The sequence below is a fragment of the Sparus aurata genome, chromosome 20 (assembly GCF_900880675.1).
Source record: "Sparus aurata chromosome 20, fSpaAur1.1, whole genome shotgun sequence".
Classification (NCBI taxonomy): Eukaryota; Metazoa; Chordata; class Actinopteri; order Spariformes; family Sparidae; genus Sparus; species Sparus aurata.
The window spans coordinates 6,570,636-6,590,769 of NC_044206.1; the positions used below are offsets into that span (position 1 = coordinate 6,570,636).

Genomic DNA, 20,134 nt, shown 5'->3' on the forward strand with positions numbered 1-20,134 from the left:
AAAAGGTTATTTACTCTATTATAGTATTCTGATCACTGCACTGAGTTAATGTCTGTCAGTACTTCATGTATTTACAGACGTGTATCTACACTTAGGCCTACATCTTTATCTGCAAGGCCTTCTATATTTACAAACCTTTTAACATTTTGCCAACACTATGCCGTTGTGCGTTAAAAATGTTTCGGGGGTAAACTTTTGGCCACAGAAAAACACAAGACGGTATATTACAAACATAGGCATTATTAGCTATCTAAAGTCTACAATCGGAAATAGCCAGGCAAACCCCTTGATACAATTACTTAACATTTCACTTTGTTGTAGTCTATCTTTAGTAGATTTTTGGTTTTAAATGGAAAAAATGGTTTGAATGCAAATGGTTTGAATATACTGTCATATCTTTATGTTTTGGAATATTGTTTTTTGAATACACGCTTGTGTTAGAGTTGAATCAGTTGAGCTAGTTTGGCTACCTAGTTTAGCTAGCTAGCTAGTTCAGTCTAGTGTAGTGTGAGTGTAGTATTGACGTAAGAATATAAACCATACATATATGCTGTAAATAGAAAAAGTAGGTGTACAGCTAACGTTTTTTTTCGTTACCCATTCTTCGTTGGGTACGAACAAATCGTTGATTATTTACTGGATTAATTGCTTCATTGTGTTGCCTATAAAATGTTGCACAATTTCCCGAATCCCAAGTCAACAAATGCATACCACTCTCTTTGACTTCTCAGGCCAAAACTCTACTACAGCTAAGGCTACTACCATAGAAGAAGAAAAACAGCACATATTTACCTGCTTTTGAGAATGAAGAACAATGGAGGTTTTAAAATGTTCATCTGAAGAAAATGTGTTAAAAGAATAACTGGATTGCCTAAATAGTTGCAGATGAATCGTGATGGATAAGTTGGTTAATTAGTTTCAGCTCTAATTTTCAGCATCAGCTAAACATGAATCCTAGTCAAACAAATGGATGTAGCTTTTGAAGTGCGTGTGTAGGCATAAAAACATGACCTGTATCGTATTATTTTACTTACAATCAGTGCAATTTTGGCAGTATGTCAGAATGTGGTTACCCCATATTAAAAAAAAATCATCAGTAAATGGTAAATGTATAAGTTAGTTAATTAAACTTTAGTTAATAGGGATTTGACTGTTAACAAACAATGGAATGCCTTAGAAAACAATTTTTTAAGAAATATAAGGCTTACAAACATCAGTTGCAGCTTGCAAATGTCCATCCAAATAATGTTTATAGATGATCCACCCAGTATTCATTAACCATTTATAAAGTATTATTAAAAATATTTGTCATTTTACAACGCACACTTGCTCAATGAATGGTAAATAAAGTATGTCACTGTTTGTTAACAGTGAGTTAAAGAAAAGTCACTATTTATTTATTAATGATGGCCATTATAGGTGTTATGTAGAATTTAGATAAGTGGACAAGTGATCTGTGCTGCAAGTCTAAGGCCCAGCAATAGTGTCATTGCCTAAATGGCCTCCTATGAACTGCAGACTTGGGCAGGAGTGATAATAAAACCATGTCCTGTGTATTATACATAGAAGTGAACAGCTCCTATATGTGACCCGGCAATGTAATCCAAGCACAACATTTACACAACCTACTATATGTTTTTTTTTATATTGTTTGCATAAAGAAGTCTAATTCAGTCTGTCCTACATTGGGGTTGAAACAGTGTGTGTGCGTGTGTGTCAGAGAGACAAAGAGAGGGCCAAACAGACAAAGACCTCCACTATTGTTTGCCAACTTACACCAATGATTTGCATCTTGTTGCATCTTTCACAAGCATGCGGGTACTTTTGCAACCTCCTTTTCTTGACTCAGTCGGAGCAGCGCTGTGCCTTACTGTAAAAGTCACAGGCCTTATACTGGATATGCATAAGTGATCACAGATCAGGAAACAACTGTTGAGCCTTGCCCATTCCACTGACATAGCAAGTGCAACGAATAGTTCTATTCCATTTCTGATTCACCCAAACAGAAGAAACGTCAAGAATAAACTATTTTACAACAGATATAAATCCAAGCAAAAACAAGACATTTACACGTGAAATGTGTCTAAATCCATGTTCAGTAGATAATATATACAACCGTATATATATACAGAAGCAAGTACAGAGTACAAGGATACATGCTGTGTAATAGAACATTAAAGTTGATATAGTAAGCCTACACTTTACCTCTCTTTTCTTCAGTTTGGTTGCCAGAATGTAGAGTGCATTCAAATACATCAAGAAGAAGAAGAAGAGGAAGAAAAAGAAGAAAAAGAGAGGAGACAAAAGTGTGGAATGAAAACAAACTCTTTGTCCAAAACTGTGTATATAAAAGTTACTAAAGATGGCAAATAGTTAGAAGATGTAGAATTTGACATGGACTTATTTGGCACTTTTCCTTTAATATGCAGCACAGTCTCCCTTTTCCCTTAAACGCATATCGTTTCTTAAAAGGTGCGTGACGTCACGTTGTGGGCGTTTTCCCACGTATGGCGGAAGGGCAGGTGCAACCGCAAACTCAGCAGCATTATCACAACAACCGTTACCATCGTAGAGTGAAAGGCCACCGAGGCTGCAGCTAGGCCCGGAGATACGTTGTCTGGTAGAAGAACGCAACCTTTAAGATAATCTTTTTGTTGGCGAAGAGTCTGGAGACCCGTCGACATGACTCTGAACCAGAACAACTCTGAGTCTGGCGGAGTCATCATCAACAACAGTGAAAGGTAACTAACGGTAGCGGGTGCAGCTAGCTAGCAGGTACCGTTAACCGAGCACGTTTTACACTCTCCGTTGAGACCGTCACTAGAAACTAATTTACAAGTAAAGACAGATAACGTGTGCTTTGCGTGCCATGAAAACAAGCAAATGTGACATTTCTGACGTAATGCACAAAGGATAACAGCTAACAGACGCCAACTTCATTCAAATGATAACTTTTAGCCTCTGTTAGCTTATTTTTGTCATATAACGTAACATGAATAGTCTAAAATGTGGTGGCGATAGCTAGCACTTTGATTGAGCAACGTGCTTTATGGTATATCACATATCAGACTGAATGAAGAGTGGCTCCTATCAGTGCTGAACGACAACTATTAACGTTAGACACGTAAATGCCAAATAGCAATTTACGCTACATGAATCGTTACAACGTCACGTATCTTAATAGAATATTCGCGTGGCATTAACGGAACCGGGTCTCGGATTCGAAGCCCAAACATGGCCTTCAACCTGTTATATCATCACTGCAGTCAACCATATCAGGCTACACATGATTACATAAATATTTACTTGTTTTATATTGGGACAAACATAACGAGGTTAAGTAGTTTAATCATACTTTAACAGCAACATAGAACGTATCGCTGTTGCATTGCTTGTTGACTTTGCCATCAGTGCTCTGGCCTGCTCTGTTATAAAAGGGTTATTTTGTGTTGTCACATGCAGACCAAGTCACCGTAGTTTAAATGATCTAACATCAGTGGTAGGTACTTCTAGAACATGCTGGTGCGTAATGATAAACCTCATTACAGCTCACCCATAACCAGTACTTAGCCCTGTCACTAGATGGCATGTAGGAGGTAAGCCTAATCCTTTTACTATAGTACTATTTACAACAACAGGCTAGCACCTGATGAGCCGTGTTTCGTAAAAGTAAAGCCAATGCCCAATGACCTTATTTTTAAGCTTAGTCAAAGGTTATGCAAGTGTGTAAGTCATATTGTTCATTCAAAAAAAACCCCCATGTGAATAATGTCAGTTTCTAATAATATGATGTGATGGATATGTCATAGAGAAATTGGATTATCTGTCATCAATGTGTTATGTCCTGTGATTAATGGTTGTGTTTTTGTGTCTATTTTTGTCCCCAGTGTGTTGATGAACTATGACAACGTAGAGCTGGTTTTCTGTGATGCGGACAGTCTGCCCGAAGCCTTCAGAAAGAGCAAGAAGGGCAGCATCTACCTAACTCCATACAGGGTGAGAGACAAGATCCAGATGTCTAATTTGTCATTCAGCGACAACCTCAAGCCGACTTAATGCTGCCACAGCAAGCACACAACAACCGGCAGTACTCTGATACCACTTAAGCTTTCTGCTCGTCTCCTAAGTTGGTAAGGAAAAATTTTGACTGCCTGTTGAATTAATGTGTTAGTTGCCATTGTTTTCTTCCAGGTGATCTTCGTGGCGAAAGGGCGGGATGCACTGCAGTCCTTCATGATGCCCTTTTACCTAATAAAAGGCTGTGAGATCAAACAACCTGTATTGGGTGCCAACTACATCAAGGGCACTGTCACTGCAGAGCCTGGAGGTAGGTGTACTGTTTTACAGTAATGGTAAAAAGCATACATATACTTATATCAACTTAAACAATCAATTTGGTTGATTATAGAAAGTTGTGTGAATCAGAATTGCTCTGTAGCATGGCCTTTTAACTTCTTCTGATTGATATCTTCTGACGACTTGACTGGGCCCATTTAAAGAGTGCTTGTTCAATAAAGCCATCAGACTCGGCCACAAACTCTACAATGGGAAGTCTAAGAAGCTCAGCGTTGATCTGAAAGAGTGCATTATTGATATGATCAAGTCAGGAAAGTTAGTTGGAGCCATTTCAAAGCAGTTACAGATCAACTGTGCAAACACATTTTTGTAAGTTTAAATTGCAGGAAAGAGGCCCTCACTCAAGATGTGGCCCCTTAAAGCTAGATGGAAGTTTGTCGCTGATCACATGGACAAAGAAAAAACCTTCTGGAAGAGAACTCTGTTCAGATAAAACAAGAACTTAGTTGTGGCCAAACCAAAATGACCGGCAATATGTTTGCAGGGGAGAGGGTGAGGCCTTCAATACTGTCGAGCATGGTGGTTGTAGTATTATGCTGTGGGGCTGTTTTGCTGCCAATGGATCTGGTGCTCTAAAGAAAGTAAATGGAATAATGAAGAAGGAGGATTATGTCCAAATTCTTCAGGACAGCCTAAAGTCATCATCGAGAAAATTGGGTCTTTGGTTCTGTTGGGTGTTCCAACAGGACACTGATCAAACACACATCGAAAGTGGTAAAGAAATGCCTAGAATCAGTTTTGGAATGGCCTTTCCAAAGTCCTGACTTGAACCCAACCGAAAACATGTGGACTTTGCTGGAGAAACAAGTACATGCTAGAAAGCTAACAAATTGAATTGAATTTCACTGATTTTGTCAAGAGGAGTGGTTATAAATATCCAGAGGACCAGCAGAAGCTTGTGGATGGCTATCAAAAGCACCTAATTGAGGTGAAAATGGCCAAGGGACATTTAACCAAAAATTGGAGTTACTGTATGTTCTGTATGTTTTTGATCCAGCAGATTTGGTCACATTTTCAGAAGACCTATGAAAAGATATAGAAGCAAACTTAATGACTGTTTTTGTGACAAAGTAGTTTATTCCATCACAGAAAAGTGAGACTTGTAGAAATCATAGGAACTCATGCCTGCCATGATATACATGTTCTTCCCAAGCATATTTAAACTTGTGACCACAACTGATATGTGTTTGCAGATGCAGGGCATGCTTGTTAATTAGGAAGTGTTGTAAAAAATCCAAATGTCATACTAGAGTAGAGGTTAAGATATTGCACTACAGTATGACTTAAAAGTGGTAAAAGTGAAAGCTGGCCAGTAATAATAGTAAATGTCTGTGACTGGTATTAAAAGTACTCAAGTATCAAAAATAATTAGATAACAATAAGTGCACGAAACTTAAGTACATTTACTTTTACTAAAGTAGCACAAGTAAAGGTAAATTATACCTATATGTACATGTATGTACATACTGTATACTGGGGTCATCTAATTACCAGCCTGGCCCATAATTGGATTATCATTATCAGTTAATCAGCATTTTTCTATCTTATTCGACTGCTTATGAATTACATTGATTCTAAAATGTGTTGCTTTGGCTCTGATGCAGTATGCAATTTGCAAAGTAACTTAAGTTATCAAAACAATGTAGTGGAGTAAAAAGTACAACGCTTGCCCCCTAAATATAGTGGAGTACAAGTGTATAGTAGCAGAAAATGTAAAGTATAAGTACCTCAAAATTGTATTGTACTTGATTAAATCTACTTAGTTACATTCCATTACTGCACTTAGGTTGTATGGTATACATGCCAGCACAGTATTCTGTGTCCGTAAATGTCTTCGGCACTTGGTAACTACATGGATTCCTCCTTGTGTTTCCTCTGTAACAGGTGGCTGGGAGGGTAGTGCTACATTTAAAATTGTCTTCGCTGCTGGAGGAGCTATAGAGTTTGGCCAGTACATGCTGCAGGTCGCAGCTCAGGGTATGTGTTACAGATCAACACTAGCAGTATCATAAAATTTGTGTTATAGCACTGTTTGTCTCTTCTATTTCTTAATCTGTTATGTCTTGCAGCATCCAGAGGTCAGCCTGTGACAGCTGGGTTTGGTGGCTGTCCTTACATGGCGAACGGGGCCTACGCTTACCCTCCTCCCCCTGCTAACGGGATGTACCCTGCCGGACCTCCACCAGGCTATTCATACCCCAACCCACCTCCACAAGGTAGGGGCTGTAATAATTGCCATAGTTATCAGTATCACCTTGATTCGCACACGTCAGAAAACAACTGTTATGAGCCTTCTAAGCCTTACTACACTTTTCATGGTGGCCTGTAACCTCATCTCATCTCAGCAGTTTCTCTGCACCAATAATGGATGGGATTCACCCTGCCAGATGAAATGTCCCCATCCAAGAAGAGTATACTATATTATAACTGATAATATATACAATTGGACCTATATGGACTACAAGTATACATTTTGTGTAGTATACAGTCTTGGTCAACATACACTAGTAACGAACATGGTAGTCTTGTGTGCCAATGATTTCTACTTTGCCACAAAAAACATTCATGAAGTTTGTTTTCATGGTGAATTTATCATAGGTGTTCTGAAAATGTGAGCAGTTCTGCTGGGTCAAAAATATACATAGAGCAAATTAAACAATACATTTAGTTGATTACAGAAAGTTGTGTGAATCAAATTTACCTTGTAGCATGGCCTCTGATAACGGCTGATGACTTTTCTTGGCCTGCTTAGATATGGCTTGCGTGATATATTCATTAGACTTGGCCACAAACAGTAGAATGGGAAAGAAGGTAAGCATTGATTGATTGCATTATTGATTTGAACAAGTCAGGAAAGTCACTTGGAGCCATTTCAAAGCAGTTGCTGGCCCCACAATCAACTTTGCAAACAACTGTTTGTAAGTTTGAAGTGCAAACTATCACCTGCTGCTAAGTGAAAATTGGTCAGGGTTGTCAAGAACGTCAAAAACCACCAAAAGAGAAGTTTGCAATGAAGTAGAAGCTGCTGGAAGACAGGTGTCAGTATTCAGAGTCAAGCTTGTTTAACACCGCAATGGGCTGAGAGGCTGCCATGCAGGAAAGAAGCCCTCGCTTCAGACTCTGTACCTTAAAGCTCGACAGAAGTCTGCTGCTGATCCCCTGGACATGGAGAAATCATCTGGAGGAAAACTTTGTGGTCAGATGAAACAAAAATTGAGTTTTTGACTAAGCAATATATTTTTAGGTGGGAACAAGAGGCCTTTAACCCTAAAACACCATGCCTACTGTCAAGCATGGTTCTGGCAATCATCCCAAACACACATCAGAAGTGGTTAAGGAATGTCCAAATCAGGCTAGAATTGATATTTTGGATTGGCCTTTGCAAAGTCCTGACTTGAACCCCATTGAAAACATGTGGACTGTGCTGAAGAAACAGTACATGCTAGGAAGCTAAAGAATTCAGTTGAACTTCACTGATTCTGTCAAGAGGAGTGGTTATAAATGCAGCCAGAGGACTAGCAGAAGCTTGTGGATGGCTATCAAAAGCACCTAATTGAGGTGAAAATGGCCAAGGGTCATTTAACCAAATATAAGAGTATGTATGTTGTTCCAGCAGATTTTGTCACTTCTTCAGAAGATCTATTATAAATTCATTATGGAAACAAACTTCATGACTGTTTTTTTTTGTGACAAAGAAGTATGTGTTCCACTCATTCCATCACAGGAAAATGAGTTACAGAGATCACTGGAATTCATGACTGCCATGATATACACAAGTGCATATTGACTTTTGACCACGATTGTAATATTGTACTGTTTACATGTCCTTAAAGTTAATATAATAAGCTTGCACCCTTTCTCTCTTTTCTAGTGTGGTTTTGTTGGTAGGAGCTTTTATATTTGCCACAGTTGTTGTTATTACTTTGATTTCCTGATGCAAAGCTCTTTCGAGTCTAGTGAACATGTTCACTGCAGCTGGTCTGATCCACAACTCTGTGCTCCGGCTATCCAGGTGGATTCTACCCCAATCCCCCAGCATTTGATGCCTCTGCGGCCTACATACCTCCACCTCCTTATTCTGCTCCGCTGGGCCAACAGCCCCCACATGATCCAGACCTCCCCTCCTCAGCAGCAGGTCAGTCTCTCCAGCCCTATTCACACAGAATCACTGCATTATCTCCGCATTGGAGATTCACCAATTCTCCGCCGTTGTTTGTTCACTCAGAACCAAGCAGCTCTGGCGTAAAGCCGCACCAGTGTGTAATTCACACAGCAAGCTGGCTCTGCAGATCCAAAAGAGGCGCCTGTGTGTTTTTTTCTCTGTGTTTACACCGGTGTCTATCTGTTAATCTAAAAATGTACCTGCTAACTGTTTATAAGCATATGGATAGTGTTATAATGTGTAGTGATTGAACCACCATGCATCCTTGAAAGTGACAAAGTTATGTTATTCACTCTTAATTACATAATTACATAATTACCATCAGTAAACGGTACCCTGTCTGACTCTCTCACTCATGGGGATGGATGGTGTTTTCTGGGGGAAAATTCACTGAAGTCTCAGTCAGGAGGTCTGAACGTTGTGGTGATTATTTTCAAGACCGTAACTACAACAACACAGTAGTGTAAGGATACAAAAAATCAGTTGAAAATCCCTTCACTCAACATAGTAATAGTTTTATGAGCTGATGCCACAGAATAATGTTGTTTTAATTCTGCCTACATGTCTTTAACCCCCTCCTCATTACACCACCACCGTAGCTTTGATTAGCTTGGTGTATCTTGTGTATATCCCACGCAATAATGGTACAATCATGTTTAATTAACACTCTCTCCCCTCCCTTCCCTCACTCTCATCTCTTTCTCTCATAATCTCTTTCCCAGCGGAGGCAAAAGCAGCTGAAGCAGCAGCGAGCGCCAGCTGTGCCACCCTGCCTCCTACACATGTGTACCTACCACAGGTAGATTCAATTACCTTGCTACACAGCTGATCTAGCAATTTACTAGACATTGTGTTTGATACTTACTTTTTTATTATTATTATTACAAGTATGAGCTTATCTGTGAGACTCACCTTCAATGCAGTAGAACGGCCACTTGTGCCCATTATGGTTTTAAAAAAGCACTCAGTTATTGATTCATTTCATTTATCACCTGACTGTTATTCTTATTGTTTCCAGTGCTTCTATAATTTTTAAAGATATCAAACAAAGAGTTCTTTCCATCCCAAGATTTTTCGGGGTATAAACTTGCGTGTCATTTGAAGGTATTTACTGAATTTGAGCTGAAACAAATAGTTGAGTAATTATTTGTTTTGAGGCTGGATCACTTACATTTGTCCTTTAAAGGTGCAAGAATTGTGTGGAAGTAAACCAGACAGATGGGAAAGACAGTGCTGCAGCGCTCGACAGTATGAGAAAACTGATCTCATCAGCTTTTTAAACATTGAAGCATGTAAACCTATTCTAGCAGTAATCCAAAATAAAATGATGAACCTGGAAATGAGCATGTCTCCTTTCAGTAAACAGTGCGATCCCCTCCTAGCAGAAAAGAGGCAGTTTGACTGCATCTTCATTGCGTTGTGTTTGAGCTCTGTAACTAGTTACTAGCGAGCACTGGCACCAGTGATATGCCACTGATGCTCAGATTGGCCCATCGTACAGTACTGTAGTCTGATAACCTAACTCTCCTCTCTCCATAGGACAAGCCTCCTCCATACTCTCCTCCAGAGGACAAGAAGAACCAGTAGACCATCTCATTTCACCCTCATTCCTCACTGTCTCCCGTAATCTCCATCCGACTGGATCACCTCTTTTCTCATTCCATTAACCGGACTTCAGGAAGACCAAAGTTTTCCTTTATAACATAATGCCCTCTTTTTCATCCTAATCCCCTACTATCTCAGTCTTTTTGGTTTCACTTTTGCCCATTCAATCGCTTTCCTGCTTCAGCCTTTACTTTTACATTCCTTTTACTGATTAATGTATTGTAATCAGCTTCATTCTCTTCAGAATTACCTGTACTTGATGGAAACTAGAAGTATTGGTTGATAGAGGAACAAGAAGATTATTCTGGCCAAGGATTTTGGGGCTATTTTCAATGTAGTTGCTAAAAACTTTATAACCTGATGAGCTATTTTAGCATTTGTTGCCTTGTAGGTGTCCCCCACCACTCTAAACTTTAATATTCAAGTTCACTTTTTTGCTATACCTGTCTATCAAGCAAGACTGAATCGGATAATGTTAATTACTTTGCTAATCCCTTCAGAGACGAGCTGAATCCAGTGTTTTATTTTTCTATTATTTGTGTGTACAGGCTTTTAATATGTAGACTTCAAAATATTTTCTCAAGAACACTAACCTAGAGAAAAACTAGCTTTTGTAAAAGAGAGCATATTGCAGGGTGGTCCGCTCCGCTTTGACATGTTGTAGCGGATGAGAGGAGCACAAAGATTATAGCCCCAGCGGTGAATCCCTGATCCTGGATTAGAGCAGAAAGCGAGGGCCACCAAGGCCCGGGGGGGGGGGGGGGGGGGGAGCTACTGCCAGGAGGGATTATCTCCATGATGTAAAAGAGCAGAGCAGTCACCAAATGATGTCACTTCCTGTTTGGTCATGCCTCTGAACATTCGAGAACACCCGTGGTCCGACTCACCGCCAGCTCGCTTCACCTTTCATTCTTCTAACAAATAATTTAAACATTAACAAGACTGTCAGAGGATGTTTTTGCTGTTTCTACTCTGTGTGGTTGTGATCTTAAAGCTCCGGTTTGAGATCAGTCTTTAGATCTGATCCGACAACAGTATCTGAGCCTCTACCCTTCCTTCCTCTATGGTCACTAATCTATATACTGTATCTGTTGCACATCTGTGGCTGATTCTTTGCACTTTCAGAATGCTATGCATCAGGCTCCTCTTTGCTCTGTCATGGCTCTGTGTATAATAATAATAATTATTATTATAATAATGATAATAAAGCTCTGTATTTATTTCAAACCAATTTATTGAATAATTAATGTAAAATGGCTCAAGTAAGAAAAACAAAGCATGACCTCAACTAATGCATGTACGCATTGGATTTGATTTTATTAAATGGATCTTGATTGATGTGAAACAGACCTGTCTTTATTTCTACACTGAGCATGTCTTATGTCACACAATGATGGGTATTCCACTTTGAACACAGCATAGTGCATTTGTATAGTTAACAAACATGTTCCAGAGTCAGCAGGAGGGGAAAGAGCCTGGAAATGTGCTTTTTTCCCCCTTCTCAGAGTCAGTAGTCCTCGTCTGCACTTCTGGACACTTGTGCAAATCCACAGCAGTTTCCCAAAGAATAATTAATGTCCTGAACCCCCGAGTGCTTCGACATTCCAGAAACGTCACAGCTATGCCCTCAAAGTACTCATAAGGATAAAGGGCAAAAGTAATTTTTAACATTTGTACAGTACAGCAGATTCCGTCACAACACTGTCAGCATCACAGGCTTGAGACTGTACAGACGGGGCGATTTGTTTGTGCAGTCATACTCAGATCCCAAGATGATTAAAAAGTGGCACTCCATTTTCAGTTTTGTATCCTCAGTAGCGACATACAGCCCTCAAACATTGTTTTGTTGCCCGTGTACAACAAGCAGGTGTTGTACTTTTACAGAGACAGTGTCTCATGACGTTAATTGTGGACAGTGGCTGCTATGCCCTGCCCTGCATGTCCGTGTATTGAATTTGAGCAAGTGATGAAAACCTGAGTTTGTACACGCATGATTCTAAATGTTCTTCTCTTTCTCGAGGCTGCAATTGTAATTTTTCAAATTCAGGTATAGCCGGTAGAATTGCCAGCTTGGGCGATATTGTGGGACGTAAGTGATTCTCAGTTCTGCTTTTGAAATTCCTCAACAAATGTCTTCTTATGGTGTCGCAAAACTGTCTCCTACTCTTTCTCATCAGTGTTATAGTGCAATGACTGGTATATGTGTGTACACTGTATGTCTCAGGTGAGGTTTCAGCTATTTCCATCTTCATTTTAGAGAAACCAGGTTGGATTAAAAAAAAAAAAAAAAAAAAAGGCAGTCATTATGAAAATACCCTTATTCGATTTCTTGCAGAGTTAGACGATTGGTGCCATGATACCATTCCACGGCTTCTGCCGAACGCATTACGTCCTGTGTCTTTCCCCAAACCCTTTCTCTTGACCTTACAGGAAAATAAGGCCATAAGGTCATGGAAAGAATTCAGAACCGCAGCGCTAAGAAAATCCAAGGAATTATAAAGCAATTGCGAGATGGCATTACCTGGTTTTGTAAAGGATGGTCCAGTGTACCCTATGCTGAAAAGGAAAAAGAAGGCATAAAAACACCTCCCCTTAGCATGTAGAGGATTCAAACAGGTCTAATCATGGCTGCCACTTCCTGCCAATACTTATTCCACTTGCAGCCCATGTCTGTAGGCTTAAAGGTAAAAATTAGCCAATTGTGTGAATTCTCACTCCACACAAATAGAGAGCAGTATGTCATCAGAGAAACAGCTACCTGCTAATAACTATTCTCTTAACCCATCCATGGCTGTAGCTGCCATGAGCTTGTTAGCTTAGTCCGCTGTGCAGGGGGGAGTTTCTAGGCCACTGGAAGTGACACTGGTAAGAGTGTCGTACTGAACACCAAGATGTATAAATTCATATATACTGCACCTAAAGCCATGAGCTTAAAATAAAGACTGGAGATGGGGAAACACCTAGCCTGACTCTGTCCTAAGACAACAAAAGCCATCACCAAAGCTGCTCACTACTTAATACATTAAATCGTGTTTACACCATAAATAAACAGAAGTGTACAAACAAGGTTATGATTATTCATGGGTGTAGTGATTAGCTGGCGTATCTGCAGGTTGCCAAGCAACAAGGTTCAACACATTTATTAGTGAGCCTTAGGGGTGCTGGTAGGCTGATTCACCTGCCTGGAACAGAGCCAGCCTGGCCGTTTCCCCCTATTAGCAGTCTTTATGCTGAGCTAGGGAAAGATGATATTTACCGTACAGACATGAACTCTCTCACGTCTGCACTCGTGCCGCTCGTCAAGAAAGCGGAAAAGCCGATCTCAAGAAAATAACTGTTTCATAGAAGCAGTTTGGCAGAGTCGGGCACAGTCAAATCTGACTAGTGCTATACACACTTGTTAAGACCAGCCAAATTTGCCACATGTGCAGGGGGAACTGTGGTCCTGCACCCTGAAAACAACACAATGGACAGCACTGAACTCGTCTGTTTCTCTGAAACTCTCTGGTGTCTAAATAAGCACACAGCACACAACAGCTTGATCCCCGCATGTATGTGGATTCAATGGATCATGATCATGGTTCATGAGTCACTTGCTGTGAAAAATGTGTATTACCTAGCAGAAGGAGAACAAGGACATTGTGTGTTCTGAAAGTACAATAGTCTGACATACTGAGTTGTTCTTTTCCAACCTGAAAGCAGACATCTATCTAAATTTGAAGGGTATTTCCTACATACTTAAAAGAAAAAAAAAAAACAGAATGAAATAGTGTTGTCCTTAAACTAGTCACTTTGTGACATTTTCCTTTGTTACTGTTATGTGGTAAATGATGGTGTGAAAAAGCCAAGTGCCAGTTTTGGAGGAAAGAACTCATCAGTTCTTCTGCTTAGAACAATGTAGGAAGGCAGTCAGTGTCAAGAGGGAAAGAAACTCCTAAAAGGTTAAGGGGGATCCTCTATGAGTCTGCTAGTGCCCATGTTTTATAGTGCTTCTTATCACCAAGCTCAGTTTGCAGCTTCACTTTCTGAGTCATTTCATGTGGAGCAGAGGGTGATGCTGACCCCCTCTCCAATCCAGCAGGCGGGGAACAGCTCCTGGGTGAAGGCACAGTGGAAGGCGTGGAGCCTGATCTGCCCGTCTCCATAGTAGGTGAGTGTCCCCGCCTCATAGTCCAGCAGCATGCCGATACGGCTGTGCTGCGAGTGGCCGACCAGAATTTCCCGCCGGCCGTTGTGCCAGGCGCTGATCTGGTGCTCGTCCAGCTGCAGGCTCCAGGACAAGTCGTTCATACCCACCATGCACCTCTTGCCCTTCTCCTTCCTGGGGATGGTCTCGTAGGTAACCTGTCAAGAGGGGGAGGGAGAGGATGTGGGTGAACTGTGCCCAGCGCTAAGGAAACCAGCAGGCTGTGGAAGGGTGTCAACAATACAATTTGATAGATGTCATACATACTTTCAAGTTCTCTTTTAGCATGAATTGTAAGAACTGATGCACCCCTGACTTGTCTTCTTTTTTCATCGTCAGGGAAACATTTTAAGTTGTCCAAAACTGTTTTATCTCAAAATAAAAATGTAAAACTAATGACATCCCCACCAGCTTCAGCTGTATGACGTGATTAGTGCTAACATCCTAAACTGACACTAAAATGACCAACACGATAAATATACCTGATTCAACACCAGCATGTTGGTATTGTCATTTGGAGACTCTTGGCGTGTTGATCTTAGCATTTACTTTAAAGCCCCCCTGTGCCTAAATACAGCCTCACAGAGTTGATAGCATGGCTGTGGGATCTTTTTTTTCATTTAAAGCACAACAATTGCTGTTCATTCTTGCAGCCCATGTAAGTAAAAAGCAGTATGAGAACCACAGCCCTGAGTCAAAAAGGTAATGGTTGGGTCATCTAAATGACCATTACATCACAAGGAATGTTTAGCACCTAGTATGCGGGACACATCACAACAACTAGGGCCAGAGATGCTCTTTATCGGACCAACACTGGCTGACCGACGGCCGCTGGCTGGTGTGTCAGGGCCCAAACAGTTTATAAACACAACATGCGTGCTTCTTTACCCCGAGGTAGGCCCAGGGCTTAGACACCTCCAGCTCCCAGTAGTGTTGTCCGTGGGTGAAGCCCTGAAAGCAGAGCACCTGCCAGGTGTGATCGAAGCGGGCTTCGTGAGCTGGGACGGGTCGTGGGCCAGAGGTCAGGTGCTCCGCCCTGCGGTTCTCCTGGGACAGAGACAGGTGCCCGTTGGCGGTGCGGGGGTCAAAGGTCAGAGAACATCGGTCTGTAAGGAGACAGAAAGGAGTTTGACCGATTGAAGCAGGAACTCATATCTTCACGGTTTTTTCCTCCAGTAAGACACTGTAAGACTTCTGCTATCCTCATTTTTGACTGCTCATAATAAATGTCATCCACGCGCTGAAGCTCATTCCCCTTCTGCACTTTTTCAAATGATTCTTTATCAGAAGAACCAGAGAACATGGTAAATAATGCAAAGCTGCAGTTTCAAATATAAGACAGGACTTACAAGCATTGAGGCCCTCCTTCCCGCCAGGGTAGCAGGGAGCAGCTGGACTGGGAACCACAGCCAGGACTGGCCTCTTGTCCTGAGGAGAACCTGAAGACCAATTACAGGCGTGAGAAAACAATAGAAACAATCAAGGAAGAGACTGCTGACGGATCGTGATACCGTCAGTTGCTACAGAGGGTAAATCAATCCTGAAGGCAGGTTACCATCTTTGTCCAGACCCACAGCGGTGCTCACAGCTCTCTCGAGGTCCTCAGACAGCAGCTTGGAGACCCGGGACAGGACGTCTGTGACGCCATTCAGGCGATCTTGAAGGTTTGGCGTTACGTCTGTGGGAATATCCTTGAGACGTGGAACTTCTATGACCATTGATTCCTGTGAAGAGATCAAACTTTTGACCACGACTGTGATTTATTTATCTATTCATTCATTATTGAGGTTGTAGCTTACAGTAGTTTAATGATGGACTACATTATATTGAAAGGTGTTACTACAGAGTTGCCCACCCCACCTAGAGACATGGGGGGGAAAAAATATTTGAAATATCTACAGATTATATCTATAGCTATATCTAGAATCTATGGGGTGTTGTCAAGAGGAAGAGGAAGATGCATTGCTGCAGTAATTAGTGCAAGAGGAGCCCCGACCATTATTGGGTATTGAGTGCATACATCAACACACTTTTCATAAGGTCAGCGTTTCTGTATTATAAATCCTATTTCTTGATTGGTCTTATGTAACATTCTTATTTTCATGAGCTGTGAGCCTTTATCATTGAAATTAAAACACAACAAGGCTCGCAATGTTTCACTTCATGTGTAATGAATCTAATATATATATATATGAAAGTTTCATTTTTTGTAATTAAGTTACAGAACAAAGAGGGACTGTACATGTTCTTTACAAGTGAATGTAAACTTTTGAGCATGACTGTAAATGAATACACCACCAATGGTGTCAATTAAAACTGAGCATTTTCTATATCATGATCAACATCAAATGTTTGAGTCGACATCGTCACATTTGACAATACCAGAGTCCAGCTCTGGCAAACAGCATACATGCAAGAGTATCAGCAGTAACAATAAACAACTTGTGTGCTGCACTTTGTGTACTCTTATTCTAGTTTTTAACTGTTTGCTGCTCTAGTAACTAACTGTGCTTCTTGTTCTGTGTAGGATGCTGTCATGCCCTACATACGTAAACATGCTGCCAAAGCTACACATAACTTATTCCCTTAACAAGTGTTTTTCAAACTTGGGCGAATAAGTTAGAAAAGCTTTGTATCAGTTGCAGTGCTGCCATCTAGCAGTAGAAATATTCACCCTGCTGAAAGCTTTATCCCCGCTGTTGGGTGTGGTCAGAAGCGCAAGGCGATTTAAAACTCTTCACACACAGCGCTGTTTTATAACCACGGCTTTGTTATGAGGCACCTAGGCATCTGACCGTTTCATTGTTGTTCTTTTTCTTAGTCCTGTGTCACAACAGCAGTGTTTGTGTTCATTTCTCATGTGCACTGCAGACAAAGCATACAGCGTGTATGAACTTCAGAGGACAGTAGCTAACTTTGGTACGAAGAATCTTTCCACTTTTTTGAGATCGACGCTTTAAGTAATTAGCACCTGGGATAAATACGTTCATTAAACTAACCTAAGGAAACAAAAGGTGATCAAAATCCTTCTTCATTGTACTTTATATCCACAACAGCCTGTGGATGGAAATCTGTTTTTGCCATAGTCCCCGATGTCAAACTCACTGACAGATGATGCATGACTTATGGACAAGCATTACTCCGTTTCCCAAGTGTCGAGCCCACAGGACAAATACCTTGAAGTGCAGTATAGTCGTAGTGTTAGATTACAATTTTTCCATTTAAGCTGAATGAATGAGTTTAATAATAGCAGGGGGTACAGACCTTGATGAGCTCGGTGTCAGAAAGGCTATGCACATCTGCTATCTGCCCCTGGCTCTCTCGCAGCATCTTGGAGCGCTCCTCGAGTTCAGCTAGCCACGCCTCCGCCTCACTGATGGCACCTTCCTGCTGCACCTCAATGAAGTGCTCTGTAGCCTCCTGCTTCTCAGCCAGTATTTTCATCAGGGTGGAGAACTTGACATTTACCCAGGTGGACGTCTGCTGAAGAGTCACCTGTCGCCGGAAAAAATACAGAATCAGATACCTGCTCTGAGGAAGTGGGAAGACATTGTAAAGGTGACCAATCCTAACATTCTCTTTTCCTGTTCTTTTGCTTTATCTCCAGCTTTATTGTTTCTGAGCTGTCGATTTGTCAGTCAAGACCTGATACTGTCATGCCAACACATTATAATTATTTTGATATGCAAGGAGAATAATCAATCGCCTGATTTCATTATAAAATTGTATTGAACTGGGAGACGATTGGAGGGAGTGCCAATGTGGTTAGCCACTGAGAATAAGCACTGCTGAAAAAACAAAACACTAGCTTAAATTTCCACTTTGGATCAGTTTGAAACATAGCATGGGATGACTGAACTTCATTACAAATCCATCAATCATGGTAAAGAGGAATGGAGGAATGTTCGATTATTGGAAAACAGAGTAGAACAAAACCCTGAACCACAGGACTCCCAAACTATGTATCATTTCCAAAACTTTGCGTTAAGTCACATTTCTAAAATGTTGACAAAAATAGTGAAACATAGTGAAACCTTAAAGGAAAAGGTCACCCCGAAAGTGAAAATTCAGTCATAATCGACTCACCCCCATGCTGATGGAAAGTCGGGTGAAGTTTTGTAGCCCACAAAACATTTCTGGAACTAAAGTAGATAGAGACTTAACTTAACCTTGACTTTGGCATGAGCGTGAGTAGCCAATGACAACATTTGCATTTTTTGGTGAACTGTTCCTTAAAGGGTTATTTTCACATAAGAAAAGTCTTCTATTGAGAATTCACCTTGGCTTGATCGATGTTCTCAGCCAAGTCCTTCATACTTTTCTCCGTCTCTTCGATGAGTTTCCCCACCTCCTTACTCTTCCTTTCCAGCATCAGCTGGAAAGAAAACACATCAAATTGAGACAGTAGGTTCACGTAGTCACAATCACAATCACCTCTGATGCTGGAGAAAAGCGGACAGTGTAATAACCGGGTCCACTCTTGTTATAGCAATGTGTTGCTTTACCTCTTGAGTTTCCCTCTCTGCCTCCAGCAAGACCTTGTCATGGCTCTCGCACGTAGAGATGCCACACTCACAGCACACAGATGTTCTGTCCTGCCTGCAGTAATAAACCAGAGGCTTTTTATGCCGATCACACAGCTGCATGGCTCTGGCCCCTTCACTTCCCCTCATGTGCAGCTCTCTGCAGGAGTGGCTGCTGCTGTTCGCAGCCTCAGTCAGGACTGACAGGGACACATTACGCTTGAGGATGGGCCTGGTGGCAAACTTCTCATTGCAGATAGGGCACTGAGGTCCGATATCACACCTGCTCTTGGTGTCCCAATGCATGGTGATGCACGCTTGACAGAAGGTGTGACCGCAGGGGATGGTTACAGGGATTCGGAAACGCTCCAGGCATATGATGCAGGTCAAGTTGGAATTCTGGGAATCCATCACTGCAGAAAGAGCTGACACCTCTGTGATAAATAGAAGAAGGGGAAGAGGATGTTCCATCCACCAGACCACACATTAACAGAAATGTCACTTTACGGGTTAACCCCTCAGTACTTACAGATTAATATCACATTTTAAATTGTATATCAATACAATGTATCAGACAGGGAAGGAAAAAACATAAAATTGCCCCAGTTATGTTAGTGCCAGACAGTTATCAGACTGGGCAATAACAAAGCCAGGATAGAGCAGTAATATCACACATTAACTCATCCAAGTGAAAGGAAAGGCTAACGTAGCTAACGCTAACGCTAGCCTGGCATCAAGTCTGTTAACGTAAGTTAGGACGCTTGGGGACCAATAATAGTCTAAATATAACACGGTCTGGTGATTTAACTGTACATTAACACACAACTTCACGCTCACCGTCTAGATATAACAGCAAATAACAAAACATTCATTCTTACCACTTCAACAGATACATTCGTGCACAGCGTAAGTGTGACTCTCGTCAGATGAAGCTTCCCTGATGACGGCATACGCAATAATGATGCTTTCACGTGCTGTTGGGAATATAGACAAACACACAAACGACCCAACACGACCTGATAGTTGACGTTCCTATGTAATGCTGCTACTGTTACAATCTTTACATTCGATTTACAACAATAATTTTCACCGTTTACAGTCATTCATTCATTCATTACATTGTACAATAACAGTTAATACGTTTTGTTTAACAGTAGCTAATACTTAATCACAAAAAACAAAGCATTATGTTACATATCACATTTTGTACAATAGAGGTGTGTGAAAATGGCTTGAATAAAACAAAAAAATGCACTGAATATGCGAGCGAAGCTTACCAGAAGTAATGTTACCACAATTTAA

General features: G+C 41.0%; 2 protein-coding genes across 3 annotated transcripts; one reads left to right on the forward strand and one right to left on the reverse strand.

Moving 5' to 3' along the window:
• Window positions 1-2,479: 2,479 nt before the first annotated feature.
• Window positions 2,480-11,468, forward strand: wbp2 (WW domain binding protein 2). Its single transcript, XM_030400073.1, has 8 exons — window positions 2,480-2,741; window positions 3,888-3,996; window positions 4,192-4,327; window positions 6,241-6,333; window positions 6,426-6,572; window positions 8,369-8,491; window positions 9,241-9,317; window positions 10,058-11,468. Exons 1-8 carry the CDS (start codon window positions 2,683-2,685, stop codon window positions 10,103-10,105), a joined length of 792 nt encoding a protein of 263 aa, XP_030255933.1. The 5' UTR covers window positions 2,480-2,682; the 3' UTR covers window positions 10,106-11,468.
• On the reverse strand, window positions 11,458-20,124 carry trim65 (tripartite motif containing 65). 2 transcript variants are annotated; one of them, XM_030400070.1, is made up of 9 exons: window positions 20,110-20,124; window positions 19,711-19,806; window positions 18,815-19,266; window positions 18,589-18,684; window positions 17,574-17,804; window positions 15,865-16,033; window positions 15,659-15,748; window positions 15,198-15,415; window positions 11,458-14,467 (listed from the first exon to the last, which is right to left on the reverse strand). In XM_030400070.1, the coding sequence occupies exons 3-9, from the start codon at window positions 19,241-19,243 to the stop codon at window positions 14,159-14,161; spliced, it is 1,542 nt and encodes a 513-aa protein (XP_030255930.1). In that variant the 5' UTR covers window positions 19,244-19,266; window positions 19,711-19,806; window positions 20,110-20,124; the 3' UTR covers window positions 11,458-14,158. The 2 variants fall into 2 exon arrangements, with proteins under 2 accessions (XP_030255930.1, XP_030255931.1); XM_030400071.1 differs by lacking the exon at window positions 20,110-20,124 and having other exon boundaries at window positions 18,815-19,257; window positions 19,711-19,787.
• Between the last annotated feature and the right edge of the window lie 10 nt (window positions 20,125-20,134).